Source organism: Lingula anatina, chromosome 2 (assembly GCF_051362555.1).
Source record: "Lingula anatina isolate TDL-2025a chromosome 2, LinAna3.0, whole genome shotgun sequence".
NCBI classification, from domain to species: Eukaryota; Metazoa; Brachiopoda; class Lingulata; order Lingulida; family Lingulidae; genus Lingula; species Lingula anatina.
In genome coordinates this window covers 23176774-23196141 of record NC_141768.1, presented here as the reverse complement: position 1 = coordinate 23196141, position 19368 = coordinate 23176774, and the positions used below count along the sequence as shown (strand labels likewise).

The 19368-nt window shown below is 35.2% G+C and overlaps 3 protein-coding genes across 4 annotated transcripts; 1 reads left to right on the top strand and 2 right to left on the bottom strand.

The window, feature by feature from the left end:
- Positions 1-1547: 1547 nt before the first annotated feature.
- On the bottom strand, positions 1548-8878 carry LOC106164900 (SNW domain-containing protein 1). Its single transcript, XM_013542942.2, has 14 exons — positions 8751-8878; positions 8141-8213; positions 7786-7857; positions 7302-7463; positions 7012-7104; positions 4668-4879; positions 4411-4480; positions 4210-4275; positions 3934-4050; positions 3595-3730; positions 3322-3421; positions 3012-3129; positions 2660-2817; positions 1548-2459 (listed from the first exon to the last, which is right to left on the bottom strand). Exons 1-14 carry the CDS (start codon positions 8765-8767, stop codon positions 2252-2254), a joined length of 1602 nt encoding a protein of 533 aa, XP_013398396.2. The 5' UTR covers positions 8768-8878; the 3' UTR covers positions 1548-2251.
- A 20-nt stretch (positions 8879-8898) lies between these two features.
- LOC106164901 (aarF domain-containing protein kinase 1) lies at positions 8899-14147 on the top strand. Its single transcript, XM_013542943.3, has 10 exons — positions 8899-9027; positions 9918-10049; positions 10215-10298; positions 10829-11032; positions 11302-11460; positions 11713-11871; positions 12114-12230; positions 12498-12641; positions 12881-13078; positions 13366-14147. The coding sequence occupies exons 1-10, from the start codon at positions 9016-9018 to the stop codon at positions 13714-13716; spliced, it is 1560 nt and encodes a 519-aa protein (XP_013398397.2). The 5' UTR covers positions 8899-9015; the 3' UTR covers positions 13717-14147.
- LOC106164899 (uncharacterized) lies at positions 14018-19334 on the bottom strand. 2 transcript variants are annotated; one of them, XM_013542941.3, is made up of 9 exons: positions 19163-19334; positions 18485-18636; positions 18108-18184; positions 17688-17816; positions 17067-17144; positions 16663-16756; positions 16280-16365; positions 15720-15799; positions 14018-15491 (listed from the first exon to the last, which is right to left on the bottom strand). In XM_013542941.3, exons 1-9 carry the CDS (start codon positions 19239-19241, stop codon positions 14275-14277), a joined length of 1992 nt encoding a protein of 663 aa, XP_013398395.2. In that variant the 5' UTR covers positions 19242-19334; the 3' UTR covers positions 14018-14274. The 2 variants fall into 2 exon arrangements, with proteins under 2 accessions (XP_013398395.2, XP_086862898.1); XM_087006772.1 differs by lacking the exons at positions 18108-18184; positions 19163-19334.
- Positions 19335-19368: the final 34 nt, after the last annotated feature.

Here is a 19368-nt window from a genome sequence, read left to right as displayed (position 1 = left end):
ATACATGTACAACTTTTATTATTAATTATGTCTATTGGCAGATCAAGATTTCCAGAAACTATCAACGTACAGCTTTCAGTAAATGCAGTAAACTACGCAGACAAACTGAAAGTTTAGTTCGTGTAATATAATAGGATATACGATATTATAACTTGGTAATATAGTATGAATTCGTCGGGAGAAGTATTTAAATTACTCTGACAATAGCCAAACACACCGCATTATCGAATTATACGCATAAGACGCAACTTCTTTCCACTTTTATAGGATTACAAAAGACATTTTACTCACAAAACATTTGCCTCAACCATGGATCCCTCATACGTGATAGGTCCAAACTGCAACGGATGTCATGTTCGGTTCTGCGACTTCACCACGCCTTTACTATGTCCTCTTACATGGTCAAGCTGTCAAATGACCAGTCAAGAAGATAGTTCGCACTACGCTGAGCGACTTATTGTTATGCAAATTACAACAAGTATGGAGCGTTTTGATTGGGGTCTTACTGTTGTAAAAATTCTCAAGTAACAGTGATTTCAGTGGACAAACAGATTAGTTGATAATTTTTTGATCTCTTGGTATATGCAGATCCTTGAGCCTCATTGCAGAATTGCACCAAGACCTAATACTATGCCTTCTCAACATATTTGGAAGGTTGTTGGTTTAGTCAGATATAGTTCGCTCATCCATATCTGTTTAGACTTGTTGGGCATCATGTAAAATTCCTGTTGTAGATTCCGAAGGCCTACGTCTGTCCATTTGCAATTTTTTTTCCACCGCGAATAAGTAAATAACAAGTCCCATGACTAATTTGACTCAGAATCTGTTTAATTTAAAACAGCATGCCTCATTGAACATAGACCATGCGTCTTGCAAGATATACCCAGTAACTGTGAGAGAAGGTAACGGTCTCATAAAGTTTGTCACATCTAGGTTTTCCCAGTCTTTCTTTGTATAGATATCTAACGCTTTTATTATTTTTTTTTTCACAAAAAGACGTCTTTTCATATATACATATGTCGCTACTAACCCTGTTAACAAGGTCATTGTTTACCGAGGAAGATATAGAGAGAACATGTTAGACCTTGATGAACAACAGATCCAGGAGAAGAACGCTTTCTTTCGCAAACTTTTACCTCCTTTAGTAAGAAAAAAAAACGCACTTTCTCATATAAAGTTCACTACCTTCAGCTTTTTAGTTTTGTACTCGGCCTTTTCGACTTTCCAAAGATAACTGACCGTGTGGCACGATGTAGGAGCGACTCCCACAGTTGACATTTAATCTACCGAGCCTGAAAAACGCCCTGACGTGGAACGCACCAACAAACTCATCGTGTTCTTTTTGTCATCACGTTACCTTGGGTCAAACAAAGATTACGTCTTGGCAAAACATAACAAAAATATATGTACATTCAGTTTCAAATGATAACACTCTTTTGAATATTGCTTTGTGCATACTGCGGGCAGCGAGCTCTCTTATAAGTCTAACAACTCGAACGTCGGTTTTTGTCTCAGCGGAAACTAGAAGAAAAAACAAAACGCCTTGAAACTTTTATAAATCTTAATATTGCCCTATAAATCTTTTATCAATCATTAGAAATATCGTTTTAGATTTCGTGATTTTCATAAAAACATTTAAAAGTCCATACGTAACTTCACCAATGTTATCTTTTCAAAATGCATCACTCCACCCTCGATTTAAAACAGTCTAGACTGAATTCCTCCACACTCTTCGTGTGCCAATGATATATTCTTACTATATTCCATGACGACTACCCTGGATCGAAATAGGACTTTAGCTGATACGAAACCAGGGTATCGACAAATCACCAGAAATCATTTACAAAGTGATAGGGCATCTGCATATCTGAAAGGTGCAACTTCAAGAAAGGTATCGCTGTATTGGACGACATTCATTTCAACATGCTCCCTAGAAGCCCTAGCAGATTGGTGGTTTGCAGTCAACTGCAGCACCTTTCAAAATCGAAGATCGTTACCACGAAAACAAATGTTGAGTCTGTAAAAGCTTCTTCCTTATCAAATATCTGACAGGATAATCTACCACGTGATTTCCTTAGTAATCTCTATCAAATGCGACTGCATCTGCAGCACAGGTATACAATTCACTGCTAGTGTTATTACTCCCTTTAGGTGGGTCAGTTCACTTCTTTTTTTTTTTTTTTACACATCTGATATACATATTATACATGATTGCCATAGTTCATATCAAGATCCTGCTGTTTACACAAGATCAGTAATCTCGTCTTTTCTTGCCCTTATCATAATCACGACTAGACCGAGAGTCCTCTGCTGGACGTTTGGCAGCACCACCTTTTTTGGCTTCAGTCAAGAATTTATTGAGACCGAAAGGATCCTCCTCCTCATCTCGTTCAAACTGAACAGGTCCTTCTCGTCTTCTGGTTCTGTCTGTTCCAGAAAATTCCTTATCTGGCACAAATCTGAAATGACAAAGTTATACCTGGATTTAAGGGCACCATAAAGAAATGAAACTGTTCAATTCTGTACACTTCAACAAATTTTTTCCAAACAAAAAAAAGAAAAGAAGTACATTTTTCATCAAAAATTGTTTTTACTGATGGCTTAAGACCATTACATCAAAGGAACTTATCAAGCAGATCAAATTAAAATCTAGACAAACCTGTTTGTGTTGATGAGTTTGTCCAGATCATCTCCGTAGATGTCTTTATCCAGATTCTTGGACGGTCTGTAGATGGAGCCAGCAATGTCTTGATCTCCTCGCCATGGTTTGTCATATACATTGTATGAATCATCTTCATTAAAACCACTATCCATTCCCTGAAATATACAAAGATGTAGGTATTTCCAACTTATTTAAAACCTACTTCATCTATAACTTGTCTGAAATTCATTTACTTTTGAAGACATTAAGGTGAAAATTGGAAAAGATATATATTTCATTAATTTACATCTGATTATTCAATCAACATTGTATATTTTGATGTTTAGAAAACACTGAAAATAGAACTTACCTTGCTCTGGTTGAACAACCTTTGATCAAACTGAGCATCCTGGGATCTCCCAGCATTTGGAAGTCCCAGGGCAATCTTTTCACTAACATCACGATCTTGGTCACGCTGAAGCTTCGACCTTAATTAATTGAAAGTAGTGTAAACACATTGTTTTCCTACAAATCCATGGAGCATATACTAACAACCCATTGCAACAAGCACTTTGACACCATTCTGCTTTATGATTTTTAACTTGAGGGTACAGAATCAATGACATTGTATCCAATTTTGCCGGTGAGGAAATGTAGCTGGAAATAGACATTATCTTCACCTTTTATCTGGTGCAGCTCTGGCAAGATTTCTTTCCCTCTGCCTGTCCTTTTGCCTGTCTCTTCGTAGTTCATCTCTCTCCCTGGCTTCATCATCTCCATCTGGAAAAGTGAAAGAAGCAAAATATGTCACTCTATGAATTTTCTGCCTCATTTATGCAGTTTGCTTTTTAATATTACTTCAAAATACTGACAGGCAAATTAATGTTCCTTACAAAAAGAAAGAGACTCCTTGCTTTGGATCAAAGGTAAACTTTGAAATGTTGGTTTCTTACCATCCACTCTTTTAATGCCAGCCCTTTGTTCCCTTGCCTTTTGAGCCAATAGTCGCAAACTTTCTTCTTTCTTCTCCTTTTCTTTCTGTGCCATCTTCTTTTCCAACTGTGCTCTTACTTCTACTGCTTCACGTGCCTATGAAAACGTGGGAATAACTGTTATGTGAAATCATTCACAGAGATCTCAATTATAAACAAAAACTGGGTGACAACCATTCTGAAGAAAAACTTCAGCCCCTAGTTTTCACTGACAATCATGATCATTATTCACTAACCATCTTTAAATGAAAAAATAGACAGCTCAATTAAAGTCTTTTCTGAATGTCTTTCTGTACATACTTTTCTGTCTGCTATGTACAAAGCTTCTGCAAGTTTGGCAAAATTTTCATTAATATGGACTCCTTGCAAACCTCTGCCATCAGCTGCAAGACGCTTGTCCAATGGAATGGTGTATCCCTGAAGAATAAATTGATAAAAATGTATTTAAATTTGAAATGTATTACTAAATGAACATATAGGTTCAACATATTTTATTTGATAAAACAATTTTGTTTAACCTACAATTTCATTTTATCTAGTCAAAAATATTATATCTATTAATTTTTCAAATCTCACCTTTGCATTTTTCCAGTTTGAAATACATGGTGGTATTTTCCATTCTTGCTGCTCTTTTACTGTAACCTGTCAACAATAGAAACATAAAAATTATTCTTCAAAGAGAATTCATTGATAATCTGATTGAGGGATTTTTGAATAATCAAAATATACATTACACACATGAGGTAAATTATAACTACAGATCACAAAGTTGCTTACTTTTCTGTTTGGGGAATGCATCACTGGAGCTGGAGGAGACGGTGGTCCTCTGGGTATTTTCTTGTTAGTTCTAAACAACAAACAAAGCTCATATTACATCATCAAAACTTTCTAATTACATAATTACAAACTAAAACATAAAATGCATTTACCATTATAACATTCATTACTTTTCATAAAATACATATTTAATTAAAGAGTGGAATTAATTCACCTAGGCTGCACACCATTGGGCTTTTGAGTATGCTAAAACTCACTTAAATCTTGGGGGTTCCATAGGGTCTTTCTGTACATCAACCATCCTAATGATTCTCTGCTTGGCTCCAGAGTTGAAGGCCACCCCTTGCTGGGAGGGTGTATACCTAACATACTGTGCTGGAGCCTGCTTCTCAGCATGGCGCACTGGCAAGGCTGCAGAGATTTTACCTTGAACTATCTTCTCCAAAGCCTGGCGTGTTTTATCTGTGGTCTGTGAGTGGTAGAAATGCCATTTTCATGAATAGTATCACTAATACCATGATATTTTCATGAAAAAATGCACAAATAAAAATTTCTGATGTGACAACCACAAAATTAAAATAACCCAAACCCAGAACCTTAGATGAAAAACCTGAAACCCTACATAAAAATATCAAATACTAGAGGATCAGAGAGGCGATACCGCCTCCGAATATTGTACCACCAGCTGGAGCAAGCGCATTCGTACAGACCCCCACATACACAAAATAAGGAACACAGCCACCAGTCTTGTGCTTGACAAGCTGTAAAAATGCAATCAACAAGAATTTTCAAAATATGCAAAAAATATATATATAACTAAAAATGGTACAATCAAAGTTAAGTTCATGGTAAGGTAGGTCAAAGGTCAATTCCAAGGTCACAGTAAATTGCCAGTATATGACTTCCTATTCAACTTCAATAGTAACTATGGGCCTATCTCTGCCAGTTTTGGAGATAAAAGGGAAGCAAAATTTGCAAAGTTCAGTTCATGGTGAAAAGTAGGTCAAAGGTCAATTTTAAGGTCACATTTAGATTGCCAGTATATGACTTCCTATTCAAGTTCAATAGTAACTATGGACCTATCTCTGCCAGTTTTGGAGATAAAAGGGAAGCAAAATTTGCAAAGTTCAGTTCATGGTGAAAAGTAGGTCAAAGGTCAATTTTAAGGTCACATTTAGATTGCCAGCATATGACTTCCTATTCAAGTTCAATAGAGACTATGGACCTATCTCTGCCAGTTTTGGAGATAAAAGGGAAGCAAAGTTTGCAAAGTTCAGTTCATGGTGAAAAGTAGGTCAAAGGTCAATTTTAAGGTCACATGTAGATTGCCAGTATATGACTTCCTATTCAAGTTCAATAGAAACTATGGACCTATCTCTGCCAGTTTTGGAGATGAAAGGGAAGCAAAATTTGCAAAGTTCAGTTCATGGTGAAAAGTAGGTCAAAGGTCAATTTTAAGGTCACATGTAGATTGCCAGTATATGACTTCCTATTCAACTTCAATAGTAACTATGGACCTATCTCTGCCAGTTTTGGAGATAAAAGGGAAGCAAAATTTGCAAAGTTCAGTTCATGGTGAAAAGTAGGTCAAAGGTCAATTTTAAGGTCACTTTAAGATTGCCAGTATATGACTTCCTATTCAAGTTCAATAGAGACTATGGACCTATCTCTGCCAGTTTTGGAGATAAAAGGGAAGCAAAATTTGCAAAGTTCAGTTCATGGTGAAAAGTAGGTCAAAGGTCAATTTTAAGGTCACATTTAGATTGCCAGTATAGATTGCTGGCAAACCGTATGGAATACAAAAAAACGGAGACCACCTCCAGTGTTGGGCTTTACATGCTCTACAAAATGCAAAAAAGAATGAGTGTCTAGCATTAACGGTTCCCGAATTAGAGACAGTTTTCAGTTTCGATATCTTATGGCCGCTACTCCCGTGAAAATGCACCGATTGACCCCAAATTCACGGAGATGAAAGATGACCCGAAATGTAACACTTTCCATTAATATTGTTAGTTAAGTCTGTGTGGTGTCTGAATAAGAGCGCAAATCATTTTTTTTTCGGCAAAAATTTTGTTTTTTTGAAAATTTTGGCCTGTTTGACCTTGAAATAAAGGTCAAAGGTCAAATCCAAGGGCATATTTGAAATCTACACATACGACTTTTGGAAAGCTGTCTGTAGAAATTTTTCCCATAATTCCTTCCGTAGGGGAGATAATTAGCATTTAATTTTGCCATTTTTGGACAAGGGTGCATTGCAATGAATGCCACACCTAGACCCCAATACCGACAAAGCCCAAATTTTACGTGGAACGAGTTGAGATTATAGGTGACCTAAATCCAAGAGATGGGTATGGGGGCCCTAACCGTCTAGGAGGAGAAGCGGTAACGGTAATATGGCGGCGGAGCCGCAGGAGCCGGCGGAACGGACCGGACGGGACTAAAACCATGTGTACCGCCAGCGCTAACGCTGGTGGTACAATTAAGGAAACTTTGTAGGTCTTACTCAGTAATTAGTAATTCATTGACATGCCAAACAGATACTGTAATCCAATTTATCTAAACCCCACAATAACACAATATGTCACTAACTCATCACAGTACCTCTGCAATTTGTTCATCATCTGGCTTTTCCAGCTCTGGGTCATCTTCATCCATGGGTTTTGGCAGCAAATCTTGAAACTGACTGTGGATCACCTGATTTGAAAACGAACAACTATTACAAACACCTACAGCAATCTTTCTAGCAAAGTAAATGTGACATTTTCTATCAATAATCTCAATAATCTACACAGCAGCAATAAGGTCAATTCTGTTCATACGATTCCTAACACCATTAAAGGATGTCTAAAACCTTGCCAAAACAACAAATAGCTGCATTAAAAATGTCTCACCTTGTCTTTGCCATGTCCTTGTCTAGCTATGGCATCAAACCTAATTTTTCCAGTGCTATCTGTCTGCAGTGCCAAAGCATTTGATGTGCTTTTCTTTTTTCCCATAGCTAATGGGTACTGGGCAATAGGGACCTCTGGGTATGCACCTCCATCACCAAAATCCTAAACAATAAAATAGTGAATGCTGTACAACACTAGATGCCATAGCAATTTGTGTATCACAATCCGATACACACATGGCTTTACTCAAAATATCTAATATGCTTTTGCAAGATACCTACCGACAAAAGAATAATCTATATGTATTATATTCCATTACTTAACAATACATTGCATGCTGGGAAAAGAACTAATATCAAGTATTTTCTTTATTATTTAATGAAATCAGATACCATCATGTCTGAAATATGAGACATGAATGGTCAATCATGTGAAATCAAATTGGGGATAGTTTTCAGACAAATAAGACATAGTTGGTACTAACATCCTGAGATCTAGGAACCCAGCCTTTCCTGTGTCCGTATGGTGGGGCAGTCTTCCTGCTAACAGGCATCAGCTGAAGGTACAAGTTTTAATGAATCAGAAGAATTCAGTGCAAGTCATCACACAACCAAAAAGATTATAATGTTACTGATACAAATCTTTTGGATTCAGATGAGCTTTTATTTAAAATGCTTAATATCAATGTTTCACTTAAATAGTTGAAACTTACAGAGGTAGCAGCATAAATTATTATGTGACAGTACTGAAGTGAAAGTATTTATAATAAAATTATAACTGTCCAGTGCAACAACACAAAACACAAAATCACAACACAAAATCAATCACTATTCTTTTACCTGAGTTTGTTGCCTTTGTCGCCTTTCATCTTCATCTCTATCATAAAAGTTTTGTGACGGAGTAGGGAGTATACTGGAATAAATGACATATCGTTTTTACTACTACACTGTGCTATGGAGGATTAACATTTGAGGGAAATCAACTCTAGTTTCCTTCAGTACAGGCCACCATCATGTTTTTTTTTCTAAACAACGGCCTTAACTGCAAGATCCTGACTGACGCTTAGAAAGGAGAAGACAATTTATTCAGATTGAATGAGACTTTATAACATCTGAGAAATAACAAAAATCACACTGTGTTATCTCATAAAAATTAAAAACGGTGCTATTTCGTCATCTTGAGTATAATTACTGATAAAAACATGGTGTGTGAAAAAAAATATCACGAATATTTGTCCAATAAGAGGCAATCAGTGGCAAAAAAATGTCCAGTGCTCTGTGTGCAATTTGCACAGTATTTTCCAACTCAAGGATGGGTTTAATTAGGCATTCAATGGGCTAAAAATCCCACCGTTTACATGATGTTTACTTCAAATGTTCGTTTCTTATAAAAATCAGGTGACCTGTGGGGCTTAGTTGGAATAATAATAGTTTTCTCAAAGTAACATACCTCGCCAGCGAAGCCATGTCTCTTGTCTGTCGTTCTTCGTCTTAGAGCGAGACGTTACGTGACTCTCTTTTGTAGACATCATATTTACTAAAGTTGTTTATTATACATTCGAATACACATGATTACGTAAAATTTGAAAGTTTTTTTTTTATTTTAGCAAAATAAATAACACAATTAATGCTATTAAAATGTTTAACCCATCATGCATCTGTGGTCGCCGGAAGTGTCGTGAAGAATCGTCCGCTAGGAACCGACTTTTCATCGTATGGTATTAACGGTATGTAACACAACAAACTTTTAACAAATGAAGTTTTGGGAACTTTGAGGATAAGAATGTTTCAGGGAAGCTCCGAGTTAAATAACATTTAGTTAGCACCCCGGACCCAAATCTTGATTATGTACATAATCTTGTTTCGTAACTTTACTGTACTTTGTTAGTCCACAAGACATTTGTCACGAGTGTTGCCGTAGGGTAGTCGTACTAGTAGTACCTGTAATAGTAGGCGTATATATAACATAGCTACGTTAAGTTTAACGCTTGAAAAAAAAAAAACTATTGTGCCATCTTAATTCTTTGCAACTACATGTCATAAACAGTAGTGTAAACCGTACTGTAGTAAATAAGCTATTGTGGTATTTGAAGCACTGTCACCTTGATTGGTTTAACCAACTTAGTATAGTAAGAAATAATAGTAATAAATAATAATAAAACAATAATAATAAATATATGACCAAATGATACTATACTATACTAGTCTTCCATAGTGAAAAAATCAAAATAGGTTAAGTATTTTTAAATAAATATCTATCTCCATGTAGATAATAATAAAATAAGTTAAACTTGTGATAGAGAACCCCAGAAAATAAATGATAAATTCCAAATAGAATAGAAGCATGCAAAGCATCACCCTCGAACTTGGTACACCTACCTTTAATTTCCCAAGCTATATCATGCCAGTGTTCATTTGTAAATTCCATTGTATGAAATTCCCAGAATCAGTCCTAAATACCTCTGTCAAATGGAAACACAGCAGAAACACCTGGGTGCCAAACGAGGACTCTGCTGCTCAGAGTTGTCATGAAACTACCCTCTAGCGCTTTCTGTCATGTTCCTTTGCTTATGATTACAACATGGAACTAAGTCAAATTTTTTATCAATATCTCCAGATGATGTTGAAAAGACTCCTGAAATACAGTTTTGGAGCAGGGGCACTCGCAGGCAGTGCATATTTTCTGTATAAAAATGAATGGGAAGTGTCAACTCTTGGAGCTGTCAGGTTTGGAAGGGCAGCACTGACAGTAAGTATTATATTGAAATAATTTCTAATGTACTGTATGATATGAGCTAGTATATCCAATTATATTCAAAATGCATTTTTTAAGTGCCTTAATTCATTGCTACTAATAACTTATTTTAAAGTGATTTAGCTGCTGTTAAAATGGTATGTATTTGATACTTTTCAGATAGCCCGCGTAGCATTAGACTATAAACTTAGTCTTCAAGGTCAAGATTCTAGTACTGAAGAGTATAAAAAAATAAAGTCAGATGTGAGTGATTGTAGATTTTAGTTGTATAAGATGTGATTAATGATATTGTTGATATTCAGAATTCACATTTGTGAAGTTTTTACAGAAGGTAAAATTAATCACTTGGTTTCACTCGGGCCAACAAGGGTTTATAACAGGTTATTTACACTAAAATTGCTTGATTTAAAATTGTTTCGGAAGCACAGATTAAAATTGCTCACATATTATTGATTTGAGAAATGCAACACATCAGAAAATCTTGCAAAATTCACGATGGTAGTCACAGGTCAAAATACAAGGGACAAGGATAATTTAGAACAAGGCAGGAGAATATACACCAATAAGGGAACTGGGGCAATTTTGAAATATTGATGACTGGCTTTTTACTAGTGAGATTGAGAACTTGTTTCAACAAGCATAATATATACACAGAATTTAAATGAGCACTTTAAAAAAAGAATAGCACCATCTCTTGTTATAGTCATGTTTCACATAATTATATTATGTTATATTCTGATAATGTAATTTAGTGTATGATTTTGTGTAATTAGGTTCACCTGCGCTCTGCCTTACGCCTGAGGGACATGTGTTGTGCCAACGGTGGCTGTTTTATCAAAGTGGGGCAGCATGTGGGAGCTTTAGACTATCTGCTTCCACAGGAGTATGTAGAGACCATGAAAGTTTTACACAGTAAAGCACCAGAGTCTGACATTCAAGATTTATATAAAGTTATAAAAGAGGATTTAGGAACAGATGTGAGTAGAAATGGATGAATTGGAATTTTTATTTTTAAAAAAATTGTACCAGAAGAGCATTTACTTCAAAGCAGTTTGGGAAAGTGAAAATTTAAAATACAATTTGCAATATTGACATTAATTTGATAACCTTTAACCCACAGTGTGTCACTGTAGAAATTAGAGAATAGACCTTAGTAGCTTTTGGTGTCATTTTGATCATTCCTGGATATAAATGCATTTAAAAAAAGCTTTAGTGTCACCATTTTGGTATCATTTATCCTCTTTAGTCCTCCGAACTATTTGCCAGCTTTGATCCCCACCCCCTGGGAGCAGCCTCCCTGGCTCAGGTGCACAAAGCCACACTACAGGATGGTACTGTGGTGGCTGTCAAGGTGCAACATCCTAAGGTCAAAGGTCACTCATATGTGGACATGAAATCTATGGAGGTATATACTTTGGAGCCTGCACCCCAGAGGCAAAATTTACAGTTAACATTTCCTTTTAACTGATTTATTTTTATAATTTTGAAAAAATAGGAAGATAGGGTGGATGGATACATTAAAACATTGAGTCTTTCAATATGTACATGTAGTAGATTATAGTACATCTACAGGTATTATCATATGTTAGAGTGCTAAAAAAAGAAAGAAACAAGGAAAGAAAAAATACTGGACATCTCCTGTCTTCTTTTACTTCAGCTCCTAGTTCACTGTATTGCATGGCTATTCCCAGAGTTCAAATTCTTGTGGTTAGCTGAAGAAATGAAAAAGAACCTGCCAAAAGAGCTTGACTTCCTTCATGAAGGGCACAACTGTGAGAGAATGGCCAGAATATTTGCAAAGTTCAAATTTCTAAAGGTAATGTTTGACATGGGGTAACTACACTCTACTTTATGATTTTTGAAATCAACATTGTTTCTGCTTAAAGTATTCATAACAGTATCAGAATTTCAGCTACTCTATAATCCACTTTTTAGAGTTTCAATATGGGTATGCAAGAAAAGTTCTGTCATCTGATTTTTTAGTATACATGCAGGTACCATGTATGATAAACTTCCCATGGAAAAGTAATTTTTTAATTCTCCATACTGCAATTGTAGGTTCCAAAAATATATTGGGATTTGTCTAGTGAGCGTGTATTGACCATGGAGTTCTGTGAGGGAGGACAGGTGGATGATAAACAATACATGACAGAACATGGCATCTCTGTCAATGAGGCAAGTACTCAGATACTCTGAAACTACAGGAATTATTTTGAACCCTGTCACAGTTCATGTAGTGCTGATTGCCTTCATTTGCATAATTTTATGTAAGTGTTTAAATATCGTTTAGATAAAGTACTTACAATTACTTTACCTCCAAGTTGTGTGGGAGTTTGTGAGAAACAAATTGGTTGCATTTGTCTCTTAGACAAATAATGTCTTACTCCTGTAGTTGACTGTACCTTGAGATGTTGTTTGTTATAGCACAAATGGTTATTACAGGTGTCCCGCCAGCTTGGTGAATTGTACAGTGAGATGATTTTTGTCCAAGGTTATGTCCACTGTGATCCTCATCCTGGCAATGTGCTGGTAAACCAGACTGAAAAAGGACCTCAGATTGTTCTGCTGGACCATGGTTTATATACTGTAAGTTGGCGATAATGCTAGGAATTTCACATTTTATTGGAACGTCAGGATTTTTTAAATTTCTTTTTCATTTTTTGTGATTTTCAAATTAATTTCAGTTTATAAGAAATAAACTAGCTAGTAAGTTATTTGCCTATTGGAAACCACTTCTATATCTGACATAATACTTAAGTTAGTCACAGTATTATATTAAGCTATATCAACATTTATTTCCTGAAAATTATACACCCATCTTTCAGACCTTGACAGATTCTTTTCGCCTGAACTATGGTCACCTATGGACCTCACTCCTTGATGCTGATCTGGAGGGTATGAAGCACTATGCAGATGTGATGGGCTGTGGTGACCTCTATGGACTGTTTGCATGTGTGGTGACTGGCAGGTCATGGACAGCTATTTCCTCTGGAATTAAAGAGGTCTCCTACTCTACTGAAGAAGTGAGGAATTTTGTAGTAGTTTTGCTAATTTAACATAGTCCTTGAAGCAGTGCTTTTTAAAATTTTACACAGAGAATGTTTGTATCTTTTAAGAATTTTCATTGTTGCTGTGCAAGGTTTTTATAGACTGTATAATGATGAAACTTAAATAATCACTCAAATCTCTTTTAATAATAAATAGAAATGTCAACAAAGATGACAGATAGTCATGTCGCTTTTAATCAATCACAAACCATGCATGTAAATTGTGATAATTCATTTAGTTTCTCATTTGATTTTTTTTTCAGGACAATGAAATTAAAAATTATGCTGCCACCTATCTGACAGAAATTGCTGCAATTTTGAACAGAGTTCCCAGGGAGATGCTGCTTATTTTAAAAACCAATGACTTACTCAGAGGAATAGAATTTTCTTTAAAAACACATGCAAAAGCCAGTTCTTTCATCACAATGTCACGGTGCTGCGTACGAGCCATTGCTGCTCAAGAGTTACGAGAATGTACCTCCTGGTGGTGCAGAGTGAGAATAACAGTGCACCAACACATGTCCTTATTGAAGATAGACTTGTACGAGTTCTATATATGGTTAAGAGAAACATTTATCATAAGTACTTTTCTAAGTGTATTTTGGCATAGGTAACATTGTGCTATTTGTGTATTCATTTGTGATGTTTTGGTCCAGTGGTATTTAAGTACTCAGGGAAGAAGAATTTTTAAGTTAAAATTTGTTTTGCCAGGCAGATGTAAAAGGATATTAAAGAGGAAGAAAAGAGTGTAGTTTGAGACATTTTTCAGAGCCGAGTAAAATATTTTAATGCATGTGCATGTAACCAATCTTACTATTTATTAAAATGTTGCATGTAATGTATAAAGTTGAATATTTATCCCATGTTCTGGGTTCTAGTTAAAATTCTCATTTAGTTCAACTACAGAAGCAGATGAAAAATGAATAACGAAGTATTTATTAGCAAGTACATCTGTCATTAAGATTACATCTGACTATAGGACTTGAACAATGTTTTTTGCACGTCTATTTGCACACTTTTCATTTGAATAAATGCATGAAACCATTATACTTTTTCCATTTCAAAAAGTACATTTTAAGAAACATCTCAGATAGCTACTAAATGTTTACTATGGAACAAGCAGTTATTGCATTGTTAAATATATTTTCTTATTTTTCTTTCCTTTTTCTACCTTATAGTTTATGTTCTTTTTCCTCAAACTGCTCACCATTCCCTAGCAAAACTGTTCTTATTCTCTTATGTACAACTGATAGAACATGTTTTTTCTTTTTACCTTTATGCGTCTTGAAAACTGACTGGAGCCGTTTTAATTCTATTTTCTGACCAGTCTTTAATTTTTTTCTAATGACTCCTGGGATCAATTTGTCAACTTGCAGAGATTTCAGAAATGTTACAAATGAAGGATAGTCTGTGACATGCTTCTGTAGGTAGGAGTCTATCTGCTCTTGCTGATTTGCTTTGTCAACAGCATGCTGTGCTTCCTTGCTTCCCATTTGTAATATTTCAACTACTCTTTCTTGTACAGTTGGAATCAAATTTTTATTGTCCTTATCTCTATTTTTCTCAAAAAAGCATTTGAGTTTCTCTAATAGAAATGCATGACTAGCTTCCCAGGTCAGTGAAACACTTCCTTCTCTTTTAAGAAAAGCCTCAAATGAGGTGTAATCTGTAATTTTCTCTTGGACATAAGATTTTGTGTTCACCTTTTGTTTAGTTTTAAGTTTAGCTTTCTTGGAAGCTATTTTCGAAATTTCTCTCATGAGAATGGAATGTATCTTTTCTGCACTAGATCCGAATGTCTTCTGACCATGCACAGTCCCACTGTCATCCAGAAGTTCTGTAAGTGATTTTTTTACTCCATTTGCTAACCAGTCAACCTGCAAGGCACGATCTTTAATTCCTTTCAGATCTGATTCATTTTTGCTCAACTTCAAACGTCTAAGCAGCATAGAGATGTCTTTCTTTTTCCTTTTAAAAGCAGCCAATTTGCCTTGTGTGGAAATGTTCATTTCCTTAATTTCAGGCTCAATTTTCCCCTGTTGTTCCTTAAATGCATCATGATAATTTTTCTCAGGACTAGAGTCAATTTTAATATCTTTTCTCACAGCCAGCTTGGGGGAGATTTTCTCTCTTTTGAATTTAAGCCTTTTGGAAGGTGTCACATCATTGTCATAAAATGTGGTGTCTTTTTCACCAAAAGATTTCCTTTTTTGTTTCAATTTTGCACTACCTTCAACACTTAGGGTCAAATAGCCCTCTTCCCTCTGTAAAGCAGATGTTGCTTTTGTCTTTAGAGTTCCCCTATGATTTTCTATGTTATCTGAGTAAACCTTTTCACCATGTTGTTGTAAAAACAGCTGCTTTATTAAACTGCCTTCTTTTAGTGGTTCTGAAAGAAAGAAATGTAAACTCTGATCACCATAACCCCCTTCACTGTAAAAAAAAAATTCTTGCAAGTAGGTTTTGCTTGGCTGTTGTAAACTACAAATATTCAAATGTGTGATAAAATCTCTTCAAAAAGAGAAATAAGCCCTTAAGCCATGCAATGAGTACCAACTTTGGGCAATATTTCCAAAATAATTGTGTTCTAAAGGATCAAAAATGAAAGAGCACTTACCTCCGAGGTCTTCCCCAGCTCCTAGTGCTTGCCAGCTAGCAGGTTGTGGAGCTTGGGGTGTTTGCATTGTGCTCTCCTCACTGGTATAAAAAAAATATTGCTTAAATCACAATGGTTACATATGTATTTAATTGATTATAAGTGGAGTGGTTTCAATCCTTTCTTCAGTAATTTTACAAAAAATGTGTTTGTGATATAATGATATAATCTATGATTTGTTTAATTTTCTTGAGGTTAGATTTGGTGTTGTGAGAGCCAAACAAAACAAAATTGCCATAATAACTTGCCAAGTGTTGACCTCTGTGTAAGACACAGACTGCCTGTATGTAATAGAATCACTGAATGATATAATAGAATGATATATTTGGTAAACTGAAAGGCAATATAATCGTGCTAATGTTGCTGAAATCCTGTGATGTGTTGAAGTAGCGGCATGAGTATATGATACATTTTGAAAATATACTTAGTAAAAGTTAACCACGTGATATATTACAAATTATTTTAAAATCTGGATAACACAGAATTTAGTCATAATGTAAAATTGATTAAAAAAAAGGTACCTTTCCTCTCCTGACACAGTGAGTGACTGGGGAAGATCATGAATGAGCTGCTCTAAATTATCAGGAAGACTGACTCCAACTGGAAGCTGGAATGCCATACAGAAAAAAATTAAAAACAAGAGACATCTATGAAGTGAAGAGATTAATCAGCTTGGTATGTGTATTATATAATGGTAATTTTTCTATAAATAAGCATGCTAAATATAATTTTCACTGGTTTGTGTTCAAAGAACTTCAAATGGTATAAAGGTTTTTTTACTCCACAACTCTCATTACTTTTTAAAAACAGATTGAAAGTCACCCTTAAAGTTTTCACATCTAAACGGCTGCCAATGAGTATTGAATATTTACTGTATAGCACAAAGTAATCAAGGGAGACCCACCCACTCAGTGGTAGTTCCTTTCAACTTTGACACCCAACTTCTCAAATCACCATACCATTTGACAAGATGGTGGAGTAGGGACCGGCACAATATCCTGAAATGATGCCATTAAGAATAATAAGGACGAGAATGTCCACAATATTTCTTAAAATTATCTGCAAAAAGGCAAAGCAAATGACTTCAGTGCACATTGTATTAATTGTTTGTTTAAATGTAGTGATGCCAAATGTTATGTTAACTAACAAAAGAATGTTGAAATGATAAAACCAAAAAGACTAAGGTAGATATTTCTTCTTGATGTGTAAATTTTCAATGACCAATAATATAATCAATTAATTAGCAGCTTATTCAGTGTACATTAAAAATGCAGGAACTGTTAATATTCATAGTTATAATCTACAAACCATATCCTGGAGACCAATCCAGTGAAAAAGACATTATTAGGTATAAAAAATCCACTTCTAAGATGCTGCAGGATATTACTAAATTCTGTGTTAAGAAGCATATAGGTTAGCACAGTGGCAATGTTGCTTATTATAATTCTAAGTGTGATGAAAACTTCAAGCACTGGACTATATCAACAAACAATACAAAGTATATATCAACGATATATACTATTTCACTTTTGCATGGAGCATTAGGAAATAGATTTCATCAAGATATCAATAACATAATGCAGGGCTCAACACTGGCACATTTTAGACCCGTTTTCAAAGGTTGATTTCATCCCGATTAATGATTGAATGGACGTTAAATCACCTCTCTATAGATGATTAAATCCTCAGGAGTTTACAGGTATGAAAAAAGAAATTTTCACCTGAGAATAAATCCACTTTAGAGTTCATTTTCCAGGCCCATTTTGATTGAACATCTTGGTAATTAATACAGTCATGATTACACATATTAATTTACATAGTTCACCAAGAGAAATGGATGGAAAAAAAATTATTGGTTTTGTCAGACAGGTCAAATTTATGACCACCTGTCTGAAGGTGCCCCTGTGATGCTAAGAGAAACAAGGATACAGCTCTAGTTGCTGACAGTATATCAAAGTCTGTGCCATGAGATGTGCTGCCCCCTGCAGGCGAACCAGTAAATACTCCAGCATCTGTCTTGATGGAACATGCAGGATATCACTCTGGAAATCTTCCAATCTGTTATTAAAGAAAAAAAAATAGATAAAAAAGAAAGAAGGAAAGATTACTGGTTCGTCAGCTTTTTAACTAAGGAGTTTTGATCATAACAGTCCATAGTAGTGAATGGTTTTATAGATAAAAATTAAAGAAACTATTGCTCAAAATATTCTTTAAAATTAATTTCCATTGCATCTTTAATTTTGTCACATTAATTTATGCAATTTTCTGAACGTTGTGCAACCTTATAAAAGACTCCCAAAAATTAATAAAAGAAGAAAGTCATGAAAATGTCAGGATCTACGTACTTACCTAGGAAAACTTTGAGCAACATTGTCCAAACAACCATGCAAGTTCAGCTTTAGAAAATGACTGAGACATTTATCAACCTATAAATCACCAAACCAGAGAATACATTCAAAAATGGAAATACAGTGTATAACTGATCATGACTGCAATATCAGCATGATTTTGATAAAGCTAAATTGTAGGCAAGGTAACTACATGAACCAAATCAATACAATCTATAAAAAAAAAAGAGGTTATATTTTTTAGCCCAGACAAGTAAACTATACTCAGACACGAGAAAAAAATTTACAATAAATACTAGCATGATCCTTAAAAAAAAACTTCCCTGTTTGGAGGGGAGTTTAATAGTGGAAGATCAGGCATGAGACATACTGAATTACCTGCTTCATTCTCTGTAATGTTTTTTCATAGCGGAACTGACAGTTCATTTTGTAATTGACCCTGCCCAGAAGAAATATCTCAGAACCCAGGGCATCTTGATCAGACAAGTGAGTCAATGCAGTCTCCAACAGATCCAGAAGCTTGTCAAAGTCTGAAAGTATTGTTTACAGAAAGTGAAAGAATTTATTCCCCTGAGAATGAAAAGCAAACTTAAGCATTAAAACTTAACTGCACACAATGCGTGAAGTTTAAAATATTTCAGCCACTGAAACTGTGTCTGCAATGTATGATAATTGTTTCAATTAAATATTTCTCAAACTTTTATCTTCTTATAAAACTGCTTCAAGTTGTTCAAATTAATTATTCTAATTTGGTGTATAATCTTGAATTAATAAGAGGTGCTTCAGCTTTCCAAATATAACTATGTTGGCTATTGAAATAATTCTCATCTTACTTTTACCTATATCTCTCAGACTCGAGCACAACAGAGTACACAGAAATGTAACTGGGAGTGCTTAGGCCTAATTATATGAACTTTGTGAAGCAGGGCTACAATTACCAAACTAAACCTTGTAAAGTGTACTGTAGTGTAGATAAAAGCCTTGTAATTGTATAATACATGTACTATATGCTTGTAATTCATAAACACTGTGGGCACATCAAAAGGCTTAACTCACCAGACGGTATTTCTTCTTTCTTGTAGGCTATACAGCAAGTTGGTGGTGGTTTCAAGTTCGTTTTATTCCAGTAATCCATCTCCTCGTGTCCCTTGTCTTACTCGTTTTTTAAAACTACAGACAGTACAGTAGTTTAAATTTATTTTCCTAATTTCATTAATTGAGGCACTTTAGCCGCATCTACTTCAATCCGTTTTGTTAGCAGC

Bases quoted from the DNA above. Each gene is read 5' to 3' on its own strand.
- LOC106164899 (XM_013542941.3), bottom strand. From the start codon at position 19,241: ATGGATTACTGGAATAAAACGAACTTGAAACCACCACCAACTTGCTGT. The intron at 18,637-19,162 runs GTGAGTTAAGCC...CAATACTTTCAG, and splicing joins GAAAGAAGAAATACCGTCTG to ACTTTGACAAGCTTCTGGAT. The intron at 17,817-18,107 runs GTAAGTACGTAG...CTTTAATAACAG, and splicing joins GTTGCTCAAAGTTTTCCTAG to ATTGGAAGATTTCCAGAGTG.
- LOC106164900 (XM_013542942.2), bottom strand. The intron at 7,858-8,140 runs GTAAAAGAATAG...TTGTACCTTCAG, and splicing joins GACAAAGGCAACAAACTCAG to CTGATGCCTGTTAGCAGGAA. The intron at 2,818-3,011 runs GTAAGTTCTATT...TGTATATTTCAG, and splicing joins GGTTGTTCAACCAGAGCAAG to GGAATGGATAGTGGTTTTAA.
- LOC106164901 (XM_013542943.3), top strand. The intron at 11,033-11,301 runs GTGAGTAGAAAT...TATCCTCTTTAG, and splicing joins AAGAGGATTTAGGAACAGAT to TCCTCCGAACTATTTGCCAG. The intron at 12,231-12,497 runs GCAAGTACTCAG...TGGTTATTACAG, and splicing joins ATGGCATCTCTGTCAATGAG to GTGTCCCGCCAGCTTGGTGA.